Source organism: Erythrolamprus reginae, chromosome 3 (genome assembly GCF_031021105.1).
Source record: "Erythrolamprus reginae isolate rEryReg1 chromosome 3, rEryReg1.hap1, whole genome shotgun sequence".
Taxonomy (NCBI): domain Eukaryota; kingdom Metazoa; phylum Chordata; class Lepidosauria; order Squamata; family Dipsadidae; genus Erythrolamprus; species Erythrolamprus reginae.
The window spans coordinates 27726997-27745770 of record NC_091952.1 but is presented as its reverse complement, the minus strand read 5'-3'; the positions used below and the strand labels follow the sequence as shown (position 1 = coordinate 27745770).

Genomic DNA, 18774 nt, shown 5'->3' with positions numbered 1-18774 from the left:
GTTAGAAGTGTTTTAAATACAGAGGGAACTAACGCAATTGAAACATCAGCATTCACTATTTAATGAATACCATTTCATTCAAGAGACCATTTTAACGTATTTTAATTTCTTGCGTAAATGAATACACCTGATGGGAAATAATTCACTCACGCAGTCTAACATGCATTACAAAAAGCAACAGTTCTTACATACAGACTTTGTATAGCAAGAAAGATTGTGGAAATTCCGTAGAGATTCTCAGTCATCCAGATCATGGTTGTCCCAAAAGTGCTTTTTCAGGAGGCAATTGGACTTACTTGTTTTTCGCTTCTCATCCAAGTAGCTTCTTCAGTTCTGACAGGATAGTGGGAATCCTTTTGTTCCCCATTATCCTGTCACAGCTGAAGAAGCTTCTTGGGTGAGAAATGAAATGTCTTCAAAAGAAAAGAAAAGAAAGAGAAAGTCCAGTTGCCTCCTGAAAAAGAAACTCTGGACAAGAAAGATTATAGCTCTTAGCATCATTCTATTCATACTTGCTCTATATAGGTAGTCCTTCACTTGGGACCACAAATGAACCCAAAAGTTTTGTTGCTAAACATTTGTTAAGTAACATAGAAACATAGAAACACAGAAGTCTGGCAGAAAAAGACCTCATGGTCCATCTAGTCTGCCCTTATACTATTTTCTGTATTTTATCTTAGGATGGATATATGTTTATCCCAGGCATGTTTAAATTCAGTTACTGTGGATTTATCTACCACATCTGCTGGAAGTTTGTTCCAAGGATCTACTACTCTTTCAGTAAAATAATATTTTCTCATGTTGCTTTTGATCTTTCCCCCAACTAACTTCAGATTGTGTCCCCTTGTTCTTGTGTTCACTTTCCTATTAAAAACACTTCCCTCCTGGACCTTATTTAACCCTTTAATATATTTAAATGTTTCGATCATGTCCCCCCTTTTCCTTCTGTCCTCCAGACTATACAGATTGAGTTCATTAAGTCTTTCCTGATACGTTTTATGCTTAAGACCTTCCACCATTCTTGTAGCCCGTCTTTGGACCCGTTCAATTTTGTCAATATCTTTTTGTAGGTGAGGTCTCCAGAACTGAACACAGTATTCCAAATGTGGTCTCACCAGCATTCTATATAGTGGGATCATAATCTCCCTCTTCCTGCTTGTTATACCTCTAGCTATGCAGCCAAGCATCCTACTTGCTTTCCCTACCGCCTGACTGCACTGTTCACCCATTTTGAGACTGTCAGAAATCACTACCCCTAAATCCTTTTCTTTTGAAGTATTTGCCAACACTGAACTGCCAATACAATACTCAGATTGAGGATTCCTTTTCCCCAAGTGCATTATTTTACATTTGGAAACATTAAACTGCAGTTTCCATTGCTTAGACCATTTATCTAGTAAAGCTAAATCATTTACCATATTACAGACACCTCCAGGAATATCAACCCTATTGCACACTTTAGAGTCATCGGCAAATAGGCAAACCTTCCCTACCAAACCTTCCCCTATGTCACTCACAAATATATTAAAAAGAATAGGACCCAGAACAGATCCTTGTGGCACACCGCTTGTAACCTGACTCTGCTCGGAATACTCGCCATTAACAATAACTCTCTGATGTCTACGCTTCAGCCAGCTGCAAATCCATTGAACTATCCAGGGATTAAGTCCAATCTTCACTAATTTATCTATCAGCTCTTTATGTGGAACCGTATCAAAGGCTTTGCTGAAGTCCAGGTAGGCAATATCCACGGCACCACCTTCATCCAACACCTTTGTGACATAGTCAAAGAAATCAATGAGATTAATCTGACATGATTTGCCTTCAGTAAAGCCATGCTGATTTGGGTCTAATAAGTTATTGTTTTTTAGGTGCTGATTTATCCTCTTTTTGAGTAGAGTCTCCATCATTTTAACTACAACTGATGTCAAGCTAACTGGCCTGTAGTTACCAGCTTCTTCTCTACTGCCCTTCTTGTGAATAGGCACAACACTGGCCATTCTCCAATCCTCAGGAACTTCTCCTGTTAACAAGGATTGGTTAAACAAATCAGTCAGGGGGGTAGCAATGACAGATCTGAGTTCTTTAAGAACTCTGGGGTGGATGCCATCTGGACCCATTGCCTTATTTATCTTTAGTAAACGTTGCCCCATTTATGCCACAGTTTGCATAATTTGAATCACTGCAGTTGTTACGTTAGTAATGGTTATTAAGGGAATCTAGCTTCCCCATTGATTTTGCTTGTCAGAAAGTCACAAGGTGATCATGTGACCCTGCGATACTGCTACCATCATAAATATAAACCAGCTGCCAAGTATCTGAATTTTGTGCATGTGACCATAAGGATCCTACAACGGTCTTAAGTGTGAAAAAGAGTGTTAAAAGAGATCGTATCATAAGAAATAGAAAAAAACCCAGAATTTTATCTGTTACCGTAGGTATATCTAAGCGGAAATATAAAAAATATATTTTTTACTTAGTTAATCATATTTTGACAGCGGCCAGGATAGTTTATGCACAAAATTGGAAGGGAGAAAATAGTCCCAAAGAAGAAGATGTAATAAAGAAAATTTTAGACTGTGCAGAGATGGATATGATGACAAGACGGTTGAATAATCAAGAAGAATCTGAATTTTATATTATTTGGAATAAAGTTTATATGTGAATAGATAAAAAGAAAAATTAAAATTAAATGTCATGAGAAAGTATGAATATATTAGAATGATTTTATATTTTCTTCTTTTTTATCTTATTAAATTAATTTTATGTTATTATAATGTTTGAACAAAATTCTTCTTTCCACTTAGATTAATACGTTGATTTAATGAATTAAGAATATATTCTTTTTCTGTATTAAAAATTAACTTCTAAGATGAGAGGGGTAATTGTAACCCCTACTACATGTTAAGTGTTTGTATGTTTGTGTGTGATTTTTATGGAAAATTAATAAAGTTTTTTTTTCTTTTAAAAAACGGCCATAAGTAATTTTTTTAGTGATGTCGCTAAATGAACCATTATAAGTTGAGAACTACTTGTACATGTACAAATAATGCAGTAAAGCAGAAGCTGTAGGTTTGTTGCTGTTGTTTGTAAATAACTGTCTGGTTTTGTTCTGCAATCCAACAAGACCGACACAGACTTCAGAGGATAATCAGAACTGCAGGAAAAAACAATTACTGCCAACCTGCCTTCCATTGAGCACCGGTATAATGCATGAGTCAAAAAGAGGGTGGTGAAAATATTTAGATACACCTCACTTCCTGGAGATTATTTATTTCAACTCCTACCCTCAAAATGACACTAAAGAGCACCGCACAGACTCAAAAAAATGTTTTTTCTCGAACACCATCATTCTGCTAAACAAATAATTCCCTCACCACTGTCAAACTATTTACTAAGTCTGCACTACTATTAATATTAGTCTTCTCATCATTCCTATCACCCATCTCCTCCCACTTATGACCGTATGAGTGTAACTTATTGCTTGTATCCTTATAATTTATATTATTATTATTATTATTATTATTATTATTATTATTATTATTATTATTATTATTTATTAGATTTGTATGCCGCCCCTCTCCGTAGACTTGGGGCGGCTCACAACAATAACAAAGACAATGTAAGAACAAATCTAATAATTTAAAAAACACTAAAAAAACCATTATTAAAAGCAAACATACACACAAACATACCATGTATAAACGGTATAGGCCTGGGGGAGATGTCTCAGTTCCCCCATGCCTGACAGCAGAGACGGGTCTTAAGAACTTTACGAAAGGCAAGGAGGGTGGGGGCAGTTCTAATCTCCGGGGGCAGCTGGTTCCAGAGGGTTGGGGCCGCCACAGAGAAGGCTCTTCTCCTGGGTCCCGCCAAAAGACATTGTTTAGTTGACGGGACCCAGAGAAGGCCAACTCTGTGGGACCTAACCGGTCGCTGGGATTCGTGCGGCAGAAGGCGGTCCCGGAGATATTCTGGTCCGATGCCATGAAGGGCTTAATAATTAATTAATATTGATTCTTTCCTGATTGGTTATTTGTACCCTATGACAATCATTAAATGTTGTACCTCATGATTTTTGACAAATGTATCTTTTCTTTTATGTACACTGAGAGCATCTACACCAAAGACAAATTCCTTCTGTGTCCAATCACACTTGGCCAATAAAGAATTCTATTCTATTCTATTCTAAATGAGGTAGTCCTCAATTTGCAAACATTCATTTAGCACCTTTTAGAAATTACAAAGGCACTGAAAAAAGTACTACTTTTTTCGCACCGATTCTCACACTTACGGCTCATGAAGCACCCCCACAGTCACATGATCAAAATTCAGGTGCTTGGCAACCGGCATGTATCTAGGACAGTTGCCACGTCCCAGGGTCATGTGATTACCATTCCACCTTCCAACAAGAAAAGATTTATCGATAAGGGAATCCGGATTTATTGATGATCATGGGATTCACATAACAACTGCAGAGATTCACTTAAGAACCGTGGCCACACAGGTTACAACTCATTCAACAACAACCTCATTTAGAAATGGAAATTCTGGTCCCAATTATGGTTATAAGCTGAGGACTTCCTATAGAATCTTAAGCTTATATTTACCAAACAAAGGAAGTGCCATTTTCAAATCCCATGGATTATCCTATTTCATCTAATCTGCTACTAATGCCTGCAGAATCCTCTAAAAAAAAAAAAGCAAATAGCAAAGTACAATATAAACTACAATATTATGGGGGAAAAAACACAAGGCAAGCATACAAAAGGAAGGATCAAACACCATACTTCCTAGAAGGAAGGATGTTGTTCTGTTGAAATGTGCTTTGTTTTTGTATGATTATCTTGCTGCCATCCGCTGACTTTTTCTACAGCCTGCCAATAATCTTTAGTTACTAATTTTGAGAGCAAGAATATCCATATAAAATAATTTATCTTCCTCCCTGCTCCTTGCCTTTGTGCCAGTACTGTACTTTGGGCTGCACAATACGAAATTGATTTTCCATTGGATCATGCTACTTCTCCTAAATTATACAACAAATACGGTGAAATGATTATTATTTTGCAGAAGTGGAAGCACATAGCTGTCAATTTTCCTACGGAGCTTTAAGCTTGGGGAGGCTGATATTTTAGCACCTTAACATCTAGCTAATTAGCACCTTCTTGCCTTTTTTTATTCAATCCCAGGAAAAGATAAAAGGCTCTTGGCCAGATTTCCATCACAATGCTTATCTCTATTGATTTCTGACACCTACCATCATGAAGGGTGGCAAGTATTGCGCTGTTTTGCATTTTCTTTCAAGTAAATCTGGAGCCTGGTAACTCTGCTTTTTGCCTCTAGGTGATCCTTTCTTAGGAATAGGGGAAACTCCCTGCCAAGGCTACAGCCTGTAATTATCAAATAAATGCCCTTTCAAGCGGTTCATACAGCTGGCAGGCATAGAAACCAAAATAACACAGCCTTGAGCTGCAGCCAGATACCTGAAAAGCTAAGATGCAAATAAATGACAGCAACTGTCCATAATCCTTTTGCCAAACAACTATCAGTCTGTTGATTCCAAGGATGTGTTGTGCTACTATGACCTGCATATCCCATTAAGTTAGGGGACAAGAAAGCAGAGAGAAATGTTACTAATCCCCACCCTGAGGATAAGATTTTTGTGTAACCACACTGCTTCCAACTCACTCTAATCCCTCATTTTATTCATAGAATTTGTCCTCTCTGAGTGGAATACACTAATTCGGTGCTCGAGAGCAGTGATTTTCAACCTTTTTTGAGCCGCGGCGCATTTTTTACATTTTAAAATCCTGGGGCACACCACCAACCAAAATGACACAAAATGACACCCTAAGACACTCTCCTCTCTTTTTCCATCCGTCTCCTCCCCACCCTTGTGTGTGTATACACACTCTTGAACCATTTCCAAAAACAGGTGAGGGCTGGGGGGGGTTCTCTCTTATTCTTTGGGTGCTTTTTATCATATGCTTTAAATCAAGAGTCACTTCTCTCTCTTTTGTTTCTCTTTCTTTCCTCTCATTCTCTGTCTTAATCATTTTCTCATTTCTCTTTTTTCCTCCCTTTTTTGCTCAATTCTCTCTCCCTTCCTCTCCTTTTCTCTCTCTCTCTTGCTTTTTCTCTCTCTTTCTTGCTTTATCTCTCTCTCACTCTTGCTTTCTCTGTTTCTCTGTTCTTTCTCTCTCTTGCTTTCTCTCTCTCTCTCACTCTCTCTTTCTTTCTCTCTCTCTCTCTCTCAGCAAAAAGTTGTGACCGTAACCTGAGCCTCCTTCTTCGCGGCACACCTGACCATGTTTCGTGGCACACTGGTTGAAAAACACTGCTCGAGAGGTTGAATCATATAGCAACTGCCTCACTACTGAATTCAACAACAGTTAAAAGTTGTCCCAGAGCACTAAGTATAAATGAAACCATATGCTAGAAAAGCATTGAGCAAATAGCTTTAAATACACAGGTTATACAATGTTACTACAAATTTCCCATCCAGCAAACTTTACAAATACAAAACATGTTGTTAACATTTATTGCAACTCAAAATATGCTTAATGTCAAAGTATTGACTCAGGCATTATACCGAGCACAAATTAAATTTCTTACCCTGTCCCCTAACACTGAAATCAAGGTCACAGAATGAATTATACCAGCCAAAACTCACATTAATGATATTCACATGTGCCTATGCCATCATGCAATTATCTTGTTCACCCCCAGATGACACAATTGATAGAATAGAATACAATTCTTTATTGGCCAAGTGTGATTGCACGCACAAGGGATTTGTCTTTGGTGCACATGTTCTTAGTGTACATAAAAGAAAAAGATACATTTGTCAAGAATCATGAGGTACAACACTTAATGATTGTCAATCTGAGTATTGTATTGGCAGTTCTGTGTTAGCAAAAACTTCAGAAGAAAAGGATTCAGGGGTAGTGATTTCTGAAAGCCTCAAAATGGGTGAACAGTGCAGTCAGACGGTAGGGAAAGCAAGTAGGATGTTTGGCTGCATAGCTAGAGGTATAACAAGCAGGAAGAGGGAGATTATGATCCCGCTATATAGAGTGCTGAGTGAGTGCTGGTGAGACCACATTTGGAATACATGTGTTCAGTTCTGGAGACCTCACTTACAAAAAGATATTGACAAAATTGAACGGGTCCAAAGACGGGCTACAAGAATGGTGGAAGGTCTTAAGCATAAAACGTATCAGGAAAGACTTAGTGAACTCTATATAGTGAACTTACTAGGAAAGACTTAATGAATCTGTATAGTCTGGAGGACAGAAGGAAAAGGGGGGACATGATCAAAACATTTAAATATGTTAAAGGGTTAAATAAGGTTCAGGAGGGAAGTGTTTTTAATAGGAAAGTGAACACAAGAACAAGGGGACACAATCTGAAGTTAGTTGTGGGAAAGATCAAAAGCAACGTGAGAAAATATTATTTTACTGAAAGAGTAGTAGATCCTTGGAACAAACTTCCAGCAGACGTAGTAGATAAATCCACAGTAACTGAATTTAAACATGCCTGGGATAAACATATATCCATCCTAAGATAAAATACAGAAAATAGTATAAGGGCAGACTAGATGGACCATGAGATCTTTTTCTGCCGTCAGACTTCTATGTTTCTATGTTTCTAAGAGGAAAACCTAACAAGGTTAAACAAGTTGTGCAAAAACAGCTCTAGGGAGTATCAATTCACCTCTTCTGCTTTTTATCAATTCTACATGATTTCCTAAATACAACTGAAAGCCAACCAAGTAATTCACAGCTATGTGAATGTTTAAGGAAGTGAAACATGTAGCCTGGAATGAATTCTGGGCACTTTTATCAAATCCCAACTTCCTTGGCCTGTTTATCCTATTCCAGAGGCTTTGAGAAGGCTCCCAAGTGTCACCCATAATCCCAGAGCAAATCCATGGAATAAACATGCCCTCCCTTCCTGCTCAGCCTCGACCCAATGATTATTTTGGGCCTCTTGCAAAAATTCAAGCAGCAGTTTAAGACAAACTAATTTTTAACAGTCTGACTCATAGACTTAGGTATGTAAAAAGGGATTAAGATTTTTGGACTTTTGAAGCATTGCCCTATCTCAAGTATCTCAAGATATTAGCACTAAGACATGTATTTTTCACAAAAAGGTCAGCCCTGTTCTCTATTTGCAAAGGCATGTTTGCACATATCTCTTGTATACTTATCCCCATTCTGACCTTGTCCATCAATTCAAATTCACAAAATATTGCTGAATTATAATTTGTAGCTCTCTATAGGACAGCCCAAACTTTCGTAATTAAGTTTTGTATCAGATAAATCTTTCTCTTTGTAAATCCAGTGATGTGTTGCCACCAGTTCGGACCAGTTCACGCAAGCCGATGGTGGAAATTGGGCCCCGTTCGTCGAACCGGTAGTGATGGCCAGCTTGCCACACACCTGAACCAGGTCCCCGGTCACCATTGCTTAAAAGCGGCTGGCTACGAACCCTCTGCACATGCGCAAAGGTTTCTGCCCATGCGCAGAGGATCAATATCTGGATGTAACACACATGCACACTCATGCGCATATCTGTGCAAAGCACACACAACCGATGTGATGCACACATCTGTTATGCTGGAGGGGTTGGGAGTGGGAGGAGGGGTTGGGAGTGGGAGGCACTGTTCTCAAGTGGTTCTCCTCCTACCTCTCTGGTCGGTTGCAGTCGGTGGGGGGTCAGAGGTCGACCTCTAGGTTTCTCCCTTGTGGGGTGCCTCAGGGGTCGGTCCTCTCCCCCCTGCTATTTAATATCTACATGAAACCGCTGGGTGAGATCATCCAAGGGCATGGGGTGAGGTATCATCAGTATGCAGATGATACCCAGTTGTACATCTCCACCCCATGTCCAGTCAACGAAGCAGTGGAAGTGATGTGCCGGTGCCTGGAGGCTGTTGGGGTCTGGGTGGGTGTCAACAGACTCAAGCTCAACCCGGATAAGACGGAGTGGCTGTGGGTCCTGCCTCCCAGGGACAATTCCATCTGTCCGTCCATAACCCTGGGGGGGGGGGAATTATTGACCCCCTCAGAGAGGGTCCGCAACTTGGGCGTCCTCCTCGATCCACAGCTCACATTAGAGAAACATCTTTCAGCTGTGGCGAGGGGGGCGTTTGCCCAGGTTCGCCTGGTGCACTAGTTGCGGCCCTATCTGGACCGGGACTCACTGCTCACAGTCACTCATGCCCTCATCACCTCGAGGCTCAACTACTGTAATGCTCTCTACATGGGGCTACCTTCGAAAAGTGTTCGGAAACTTCAGATCGTGCAGAATGCAGCTGCGAGAGCAATCATGGGCTTTCCAAGATATGCCCAGGTCACACCAACACTCCGCAGTCTGCATAGGTTGCCGATCAATTTCCGGGCACAATTCAAAGTGTTGGTTATGACCTATAAAGCCCTTCATGGCATCGGACCAGAATACCTCCGGGACCGCCATCTGCCGCACGAATCCCAGCGACCGGTTAGGTCCCACAGAGTTGGCCTTCTCCGGGTCCCGTCGACTAAACAATATCATTTAGCGGGACCCAGGAGAAGAGCCTTCTCTGTGGCGGCCCCGACCCCCTGGAACCAGCTCCCCCTGGAGATTAGAACTGCCCCCACCCTCCTTGCCTTTCGTAAAGTTCTTAAGACCCATCTCTGCCATCAGGCATGGGGGAACTGAGACATCTCCCCCGGCCCTATACAGTTTATACATGGAATGTTTGTGTGTGTGTTTGCTTTTAATAATGGGTTTTTTAGTGTTTTTTAAATTATTAGATTTGTTTTTTACATTGTTCTTGTTATTGTTGTGAGCCGCCCCGAGTCTACGGAGAAGGGCGACATACAAATCTAATAAATAAATAAGCTAGGTACCATCAGAAGAGTAGGTGGAATCCACACTAGATAAATAGAGAAATGAAATAAATAGTGCACAATCTTGCCTCCGCAAATTCATGATATAATTTCAAATGAATGAATGGGGAAAGGAGAGAATACATAAATTAAAACCAAACCTTTAAATTTTTATTCCTAAGAATCTACTCTGGTAATACTGCTTTTTAAAATGAAAATGTTTCTCTTGTTCGGAGTGGTACTTCTAATCAACCATGTAACATTGCCATTTGAACATACCACGATATATTTTTAAATTGTGGATTTCTGGAGTTTAAGGATGATTCAAATTTAGTTCAAAACAACAACTCCACACTGCCTCAAATCATTCCATGTAAAATAATCTAGAATGAAAAAGCTAAATGATATATTATCTGCATGAATCAATTTGTAGTAAGCCATAAAATCATTATTATTGTATTCAGGTTTTATGAACAGCCTGTGAGCAGTAAGTGGAACTTTTCATGCAACGAACAAAACTGAAAAACTGCAGGACAAGAATCCAAGAAAATAACTATCAGAACAAAGTCTTCATTTGGTCTTACCTTGAGGAGAAGTGGGTATTTGCAAATCCTCTGTATTGGAGTTAGGAGATAACCCTCAAGTGGAATGTCTGTAGTCTTTCTACCTCCCAAAAGCATGCAACTCTGCAACCAGAAAAGAATAAGAGTATTGCATTTCACTCAGAACATCTCCAGATATCATGGTAATGAAAAACATTTTGCAGAGCTGGTTATCGGTAGAGCCTTATATGATGATGGACTAAGAAAATACAGTGATACCTCGTCTTACAAACGCCTCGTCATACAAACTTTTCGAGATACAAACCCGAGGTTTAAGATTTTTTTGCCTCTTCTTACAAACTATTTTCACCTTGCAAACCCACCGCCGCCACTTGGATGCCCCGCATCCGGACTTCCATTGCCAGCCAAAGCGCCCGTTTTTGTGCTGCTGGGATTCCCCTGAGGCTCCCCTCCATGGGAAACTCCACCTCCGGACTTCCGTGTTCCGTGTTTTTGTGATGCTGTAACAGAAGTCCAGAGGTAGGGTTTCCAAGCGAGGGGAGCCTCAGGGGAATCCCAGCATCGCAAAAACACAGGTCCAGAGGTGGGGTTTCAAGGACGTCAATATTTTTGCGATGCTGCAATTTCACTGATGCTCCCTTCTCTGGGAAACCCCACCTCCGGACTTCCGTTGCCAGTGAGCTTGTTTTTGCGATGCTGGGATTCCCCTGCTGGGATTCCCCTGCAGCATCGCAAAAACACAGAAGTCCAGAGGTGGGGTTTCCCACGGAGGGGAGCCTCAGGGGAATCCCAGCAGCACAAAAACAGTCGCTTTGGCTGGCAAAAGGGGTGAATTTTGGGTTTGCACCCATTAATCACTTTTCCATTGATTCCTATGGGAAACATTGTTTCATCTTACAAACTTTGCATCTTAAGAACCTCGTCCCAGAACCAATTAAGTTTGTAAGACAAGGTATCACTGTATATCAAAATACTTTTAATACATAGAGAAAAGGGATATTTTATTCATTAAAAATGTATAGTCTGTGTTTCTTTAATTGGACTCAAGATTACACATGTAGCAATGTTCCCCAAACTTTCTGGTTCTGCAGACTGGCAGTGGTTTGAGGGATGGAAGTGGAGAGAAGGGATGCATGGACCCACCAGTTGCACAAATGGAACTTTACATACTCGCATGCCGCTTGTGTAGACCAGTTTCCAATGGGCCATGGACCAGTACAGGGCTGGAGACCAAAGGTTGGAGACCCCTGATGTACAGGGTTCCCAGAAAATCCCCAAACCAAGCACTGCCCAAAGCTGAGGCTTCATAAACCTTAGTACTGCAATTCAACACAGTTTTCACTAAACATTCTAAAGTCAACATAGTACAAGACAAAAACATCTGGATAGCCATGTGTGTTTTATCTGAATAGCCATCCCATTCACAGATAAAATGTGCAGCTAAGCTGCAATGCCTATTTTTAGGAATGAAATATTGTAACATTTGGGTTCTTAGGCAACATAATGGCATCTGTGTACACAAGCATATTTGTATTTCCAGTCAACATACTTAGAAGACTTAGAATAATTACATTGTCACTTTGAAAGTACACTAATCAGCATACATACAGCTCTCAAAGGGTCACCACCTCCAATATACACTACATAAGGGAAGGTTTGCCTATTTGCCGATGACTCTAAAGTGTGCAATAGGGTTGATATTCCTGGAGGCGTCTGTAATATGGTAAATGATTTAGCTTTACTAGATAAATGGTCAAAGCAATGGAAACTGCAGTTTAATGTTTCCAAATGTAAGATAATGCACTTGGGGAAAAGAAATCCTCAATCTGAGTATTGTATTGGCAGTTGTGTTAGCAAAAACTTCAGAAGAAAATGATTTAGGGATAGTGATTTCTGACAGTCTCAAAATGGGTGAACAGTGCAGTCAGGGAAAGCAAGTAGGATGCTTGGTGGCATAGCTAGAGGTATAACAAGCAGGAAGAGGGAGATTATGATCCTGCTATATAGAGTGCTGGTGAGACCACATTTGGAATACTGTGTTCAGTTCTGGAGACCTCACCTACAAAAAGATATTGACAAAATTGAATGGGCCCAAAGACGGGCTACAAGAATGGTGGAAGGTCTTAAGCATAAAACGTATCAGGAAAGACTTAATGAACTCAATCTGTATAGTCTGGAGGACAGAAGGAAAAGGGGAGACATGATCGAAACATTTAAATATATTAAAGGGTTAAATAAGGTCCAGGAGGGAAGTGTTTTTAATAGGAAAGTGAACACAAGAACAAGGGGACACAATCTGAAGTTAGTTGGGGGAAAGATCAAAAGCAACATGAGAAAATATTATTTTACTGAAAGAGTAGTAGATCCTTGGAACAAACTTCCAGCAGACATGGTAGATAAATCCACAGTAACTGAATTTAAACATGCCTGGGATAAACATATATCCATCCTAAGATAAAATACAGAAAATAGTATAAGGGCAGACTAGATGGACCATGAGGTCTTTTTCTGCCGTCAGACTTCTATGTTTCTATGTTTCTATAAACAAAACGAAACAAACAAACAAATTTTGGCCAACGACAAAACCAGGCAGGTAGCTTCATTTTGGAATTTTAAAGTTTGACCTAGACACTGAAGAAGCTTGTCAAATGATGATAAGGGTATAGATTTTTTTTTTCCCCTTGGCAATCCAATTAATAAGTTCAGGAAATGTGTTGGAATAACAGCTGTACTCAGATTTCCTCTCAATATTTCAAGTCAAAGATGTAAATTAATACACTAGGGACAAAAGGAGTGAAAGCTTTAATTGTATTAAAGTAAGCAAGCTTGTTCCCACCGGTAAAAATGCAACATAGATATAAGACACAGACACAAGACAAACAAAATATTGTAGATCTGCATAAAATGTCTATGGTGGTTCTCAATCATCCAAGTCATTGCTTTTTCCAAAAGGGAACTGGACTTTTTTGGTTTTGTTTCTCATCTAAGAAGTGAAGAATCTTCTGAACTGAAGAACGGATGAGAAGGCAAACATTTTCAAGCAAAGACCAAGAAAATCAAATTGGCTTTTGAAAAAGCACCTTCGAGGTAGGTCTGGACTAGAAGGTTTTTATGGGGAGAGAAACAGTAAGGGGGATCTTCCATGAGACCCTGGTAAGTTCTGATGAGAATTGAAAAGGTTCTCAGTTTCTATATTTTGCATCTCATCCCATCTCCTTTTTGACTTCCAGACTAACGCAGAGGTCTTCAAACTTGGCAACTTTAAGACTTGTGGACTTCAACTCCCAGAATTATCCAGCAAGCTATGCTGACTGGAGAATTCTGGGAGTTGAAGTCCACAAGACTTAAAGTTGCCAAGTTTGAAGACCCTTGGACTAGGGCAATGAGGTCTACAAAGGACTGCCTGTAAAGACTGCCCAGAAGCTAAATTGGTACAAAATATAGCAGTGGAGGTTGTGAGAATCTGACCAGGAAGAACCCTTAAAACTGAACCCAAGTAAGATGAAAGTTCAGGAAGATAATTAAGTCCTAATTTTTTAGGAACATTTAGTTCAGTGATGGCGAACCTTTTTTTGCTTGGGTGCCAAAAGGGTGCGTGCATGCACGATATCATGCACATATTCATAATGCAATGCCCTCCCCACACACATGTACATACAACAACCCCCTACCTCTCTTCTGCGTACGCACAGGCTTTACTGTAGCCACTGCAGTTCCCATTGGGCCGTTTGTCACCCTCCCCAGGCTTCAGGAAAGCCTCCAGAACCTGTGCAAGGCAAAAAAATGGTCCAACGGGCCAACCGGAAGTTCGTAAACAGACTTCCGGTTGGTCCATTGGATCATTTATCAGCATCCACAGGCTCCAGAGGCTTTCCTAAATTTGGGAAGGGCAAAAATGGCCTCCCCCCACTTACCCTCCAGAAAGCCAAAAATCAGCTGTTCAATGAACATATGCACATTGGAGCTGACATAGGGCAAAGCCTCATGTGTCCTCAAATATGGCTCCACATGTCACCTGTGGCACCTGTGCTCTAGGTTCGCCATCACGGATTTAGTTAATGAAGAGCTGAATTAATGAATGTGCCTTAAATAAGTGAGGGATTCTGGTAAAAAAATATGTTTTTATTATGGTATCATTATATATATATATATGTTTCTTTTTAGTATACATTTTAATATATCCCAGCGACCAGTTAGGTCCCACAGAGTTGGCCTTCTCCGGGTCCCGTCGACTAAACAATGTCATTTGGCGGGACCCAGGGGAAGAGCCTTCTCTGTGGCAGCCCCGACTCTCTGGAACCAACTCCCACCAGAGATCAGAACTGCCCCCACCCTCCTCGCCTTTCGTAAGCTCCTTAAAACCCACCTCTGTCGTCAGGCATGGGGGAACTGAGATAACTTCCCCAGGCCTATATTGTTTATGTATGGTATGTTGTGTGCATGTTTTTTTAAATTATGGGTTTTTAATTTTTATTATTAGATTTGTATTATATATTGTATTTCTATTACTGCTGTGAGCCGCCCCGAGTCTACGGAGAGGGGCGGCATACAAATTTAATGAATGAATGAATGAATGAATGAATGAATGAATGAATGAATGAATGAATGAATGAATGAATGAATGAATGAATGAATGTAAGTTTTAATAATATATTATGTTCAGTATGTACAGTGGAACCCCGACATAAGAGCTGCTCTACTTAAGAGCAACTCGAGATAAGAGCTGGGAGGGGAGAGATATTTTTGTTCTTCTTACAAGCCCAAATTCGAGATACAAGCGCCAAGGAGCTGTCTCCTGAAGCCAAACGCTAACTTCCGCGTTCGGCTTCAGGAGACAGTTGAGAAGCGGCGCGCGTGTTTTAAAAGGTTGCAGCCGGCCTGGGGGGGTTGGGGGGGTGCTTGCAGCTTTCTTTCTTGCTCTTTTTCTTTCTCTCTTTTACCTTCCCTTCCTCTATTTCTTCTTTTCTTTCTCCTTCCCACCTTCTTCCCTCCCTCCCTCCCTTCACTCATTCCTCTCTTACTCTCCCCTTTCATAAGTTTCCTTGCTTCCTTCCTCTGTTCCTGTCCCTTCCCCCTTTCTTTCTTTCTTTCTTGCTTTCTTTCTTGCTCTTTTTCTTTCTCTCTTTTACCTTCCCTTCCTCTATTTCTTCTTTTCTTTCTCCTTCCCACCTTCTTCCCTCCCTCCCTCCCTCCCTCCCTTCACTCATTCCTCTCTTACTCTCCCGTTTCATAAGTTTCCTTGCTTCCTTCCTCTGTTCCTGTCCCTTCCCTCTTTCCTTCCTTCCTTCCCACCCTCCGTCCATTCATTCACCCATTCCTCTCTTGATCGCTTAAAGCCGGTCCCTGGTGCAAAAAGGGTTGGGGACCTCTGTCCTACAGGATTGGGTGGCAGAGAAGTTGAACATATGTAAATTTAAAAGTTTAAGAAAGTTTACAAGTTAAGTGAAAGAAACTTCATTATTCATTTATATGTACATGTACATTTCTTCATTAAAAACATGTCTTTCTGCATAATTTAGACTAACTTTGTGAGTTTTTTGAGGGCTGGAACCAATTAAAATTATTTACATTAATTCCTATGGGGAAAAGTCGTTCGAGATAAGAGCTGCTCGACTTAAGAGCCCAGGTCCGGAACGAATTAAACTTGTATCTCGAGGTACCACTGTATTAATAAATGATTTAGCTTCAAAGACTGAAGCAGCATAGAAGCATAATAATAAACCTAATAACGCAATCTGTTCAGTCTACGCCTCCTTAGAGATGCTGAAAATTCCTCCCTCCCTACATGTACAAGACGTGGGGGGGGCAGGAAACATTTCTTCATTCTTAATTTATCCCCATGGAAGAGTTTCCCCCCCCCCAGAGATCTGGATGGGGCCATCCCTGTTGGTTTTCAAGAAAATAATTAAAACAGAGCTGGTCTTTAGTGCTTTTAATTGCTAGTGCTGCAGAGAATGGATGCCAAGGGAGTAGTATTACAATATTTACAGTTTTTTTTAATGAAAATCTTTTTCCATTGTGTTTTACCACAGCCTGGGGCATTTATGACTCTACCTTTCTTTTGAGTGTTGGAGTTGGCTTGTCCATAGAAAGAGATTTAGGGTAGCATTGATCCTTACCAATAGGAATGCTCTTACAGGAGGGATCTTGTTCAGTTCCATCAAAAGCCGAAGTGCTTTTTCATGGTTGCTGCAATACTCCTCATACACAATAAACTTGTCTTTCTGTGAGAATGAGAAAAGAAATGTATGTTAATTAGAGATTTCTAATATTATTATTGGTATCTTATTGAAGCAAACTGTTGTTACATTTATTATTTTATTTATTCATTTGTCTAATACACAAATACATAGGAAGAAAAATAGACACGTAGTAATATATATAAGGGTAAAGTGAACTTAGAGGAGAGGATATATGAAAGAAAGAAAATATATATGATAAGTGAGAGAAAGGAAAGACAATTGGACAGGGGACGAAAGGCACACCAGTGCACTTATGTACGTCCCTTACTGGCCTCTTAGGAACCTGGAGAGGTCAATCTTGGAGAGTCTAAGGGAGAAGTGTTGGGGGTTAGGGGTTGACACAATTGAGTCCGGCAATGAGTTCCACGCTTTGATAACTCAATTGTTGAAATCATATTTTTTACAGTCAAGTTTGGAGTGGTTCGTATTAAGTTTGAATCTGTTGCGTGCTCTTGTGTTGTTGCGGTTGAAGCTGAAGTAGTCATTGACCGGTAGGACGTTGCAGCATATGATCTTGTGGGCAATACTCAAACCGTGTTTTAGACGCTGTAGTTCTAGGCTTTCTAGGCCCAGGATTGTTAGTCTATTTTCATAGGATATTCTGTTTCGAGTGGAGGAGTGAATGCCCAAGCATAGAGAAAAATCACGCGTCTCCTCCAGCAGCCAAGGTGCATACAGCACCAACAAGAGCCGGAAGAAGAGGCAAGTAGAGGGGCACTTCGCTCCTGTTCTCGAATACGTAGCAAATCTCCATCCGCCACAGTCGCCCTCCTTTTCTCAGGGCAGGTGAGGAGTGAAGGGGAGTGGCCACCCATTGGTGAGATCAGATGTGCTTCAAATACTTCTGTCGCTCTTGTTGGCACTGGAAACATTCCATGGAGATCCTACACCACCACCATCCATGGATGCGCAACCAGAAGAACCGCGAGGCCAGCTAGAGCAGCGTCCAGTGAGCTGCTCCTGTTTACCGGGCAAAAGCTCTTCCCTTGACTCTAAAGAAGAGAGAAGCCCACCCATCCTAGTTGGTGCTAGCACCCAGGCTGGGAGGAAGATGCCCGTCGGAAAGACTTAACGGGGAATCCTTGCCTTCACATTTGCACTTGCTGATTTTTTCTTTGGTTCTGCAATAATCTTCTGCTGCACGAATCCCAGCGACCAGTTAGGTCCCACAGGGTGGGTCTTCTCCAGGTCCCGTCAACTAAACAATGTTGCTTGGCGGGACCCAGGAGAAGAGCCTTCTCTGTGGCAGCCCCGGCCCTCTGGAACCAACTCCCCCCAGAGATTAGAATTGCCCCCACCCTCCTTGCTTTTCGTAAGCTTCTTAAAACCCACCTCTGCCGCCAGGCACGGGGGAACTGAGATACTCTTTCCCCCTAGGCCTTTACAATTGTATGCATGGTATGTCTGTATGTATGTTTGGTTTTATAATAAGGGTTTTTAACTGTTTTAATATTGGATTGTTATATGCTGTTTTTATTACTGTTGTTAGCCGCCCCGAGTCTACGGAGAGGGGCGGCATACAAATCCAATAAATAAAATAAATAAATAAAAATAAATAATGCACAGTGAAGTTATTATATTTTTTTTCCTTTGGTCAGGAGTTTGTTTGGGCTTTTTGAGAGGAGAGGGCCCCTCGGAAACAATTCTGCAGTTCCCAGACTGCAGAATTCATCTGACAGGAAGCCACTGGACAGGGTCCAAAGAATCGTATGCTGCTCTAGAGCTGACCCTCGTACTAGTACTAGAAACTTCCTTTAAATATAAATATAAATACAGTGGAACCTCTACTTAAGCGCTTAATTTGTTCTGTGACGAGGTTCTTAATTAGAAAAGTTTGTAAGTAGAAGCAATTTTTCCCATAGGAATCAATGTAAAAGCAAATAATGTGTGCAAACCCAGTAGGAAAGAAAGAAATAAAAGCTTGGAATTTGGAGGAGGAGGAGGAAGAAGGGGGGGAGGAGGAGAGTCACTGCCGAAGAAAGAAGGTGAGGTGAGGGGAATAAAAAAAATCCAAAACTTTAAGGCTTAAAAAAAAAAAAGAGGGACTCTGAGGTGGCAAGGAGGAGCACGCACCTCCCATACATCGGGTGCGAGGCT

At 40.9% G+C, this 18774-nt stretch overlaps 1 protein-coding gene across 2 annotated transcripts in view; it reads right to left on the bottom strand.

Moving 5' to 3' along the window:
• Positions 1 to 18774, bottom strand: part of PREX1 (phosphatidylinositol-3,4,5-trisphosphate dependent Rac exchange factor 1) — a 287903-nt gene that overhangs the window by 129921 nt on the left and 139208 nt on the right. For both annotated transcript variants that reach the window (XM_070744658.1, XM_070744659.1), the window contains exons 4-5: positions 16555 to 16659; positions 10457 to 10558 (exon numbers count right to left, since the gene is read on the bottom strand). In XM_070744658.1, coding sequence (XP_070600759.1) covers positions 10457 to 10558; positions 16555 to 16659 — 207 coding nt within the window. The remainder of the gene's footprint in view (positions 1 to 10456; positions 10559 to 16554; positions 16660 to 18774) is intronic.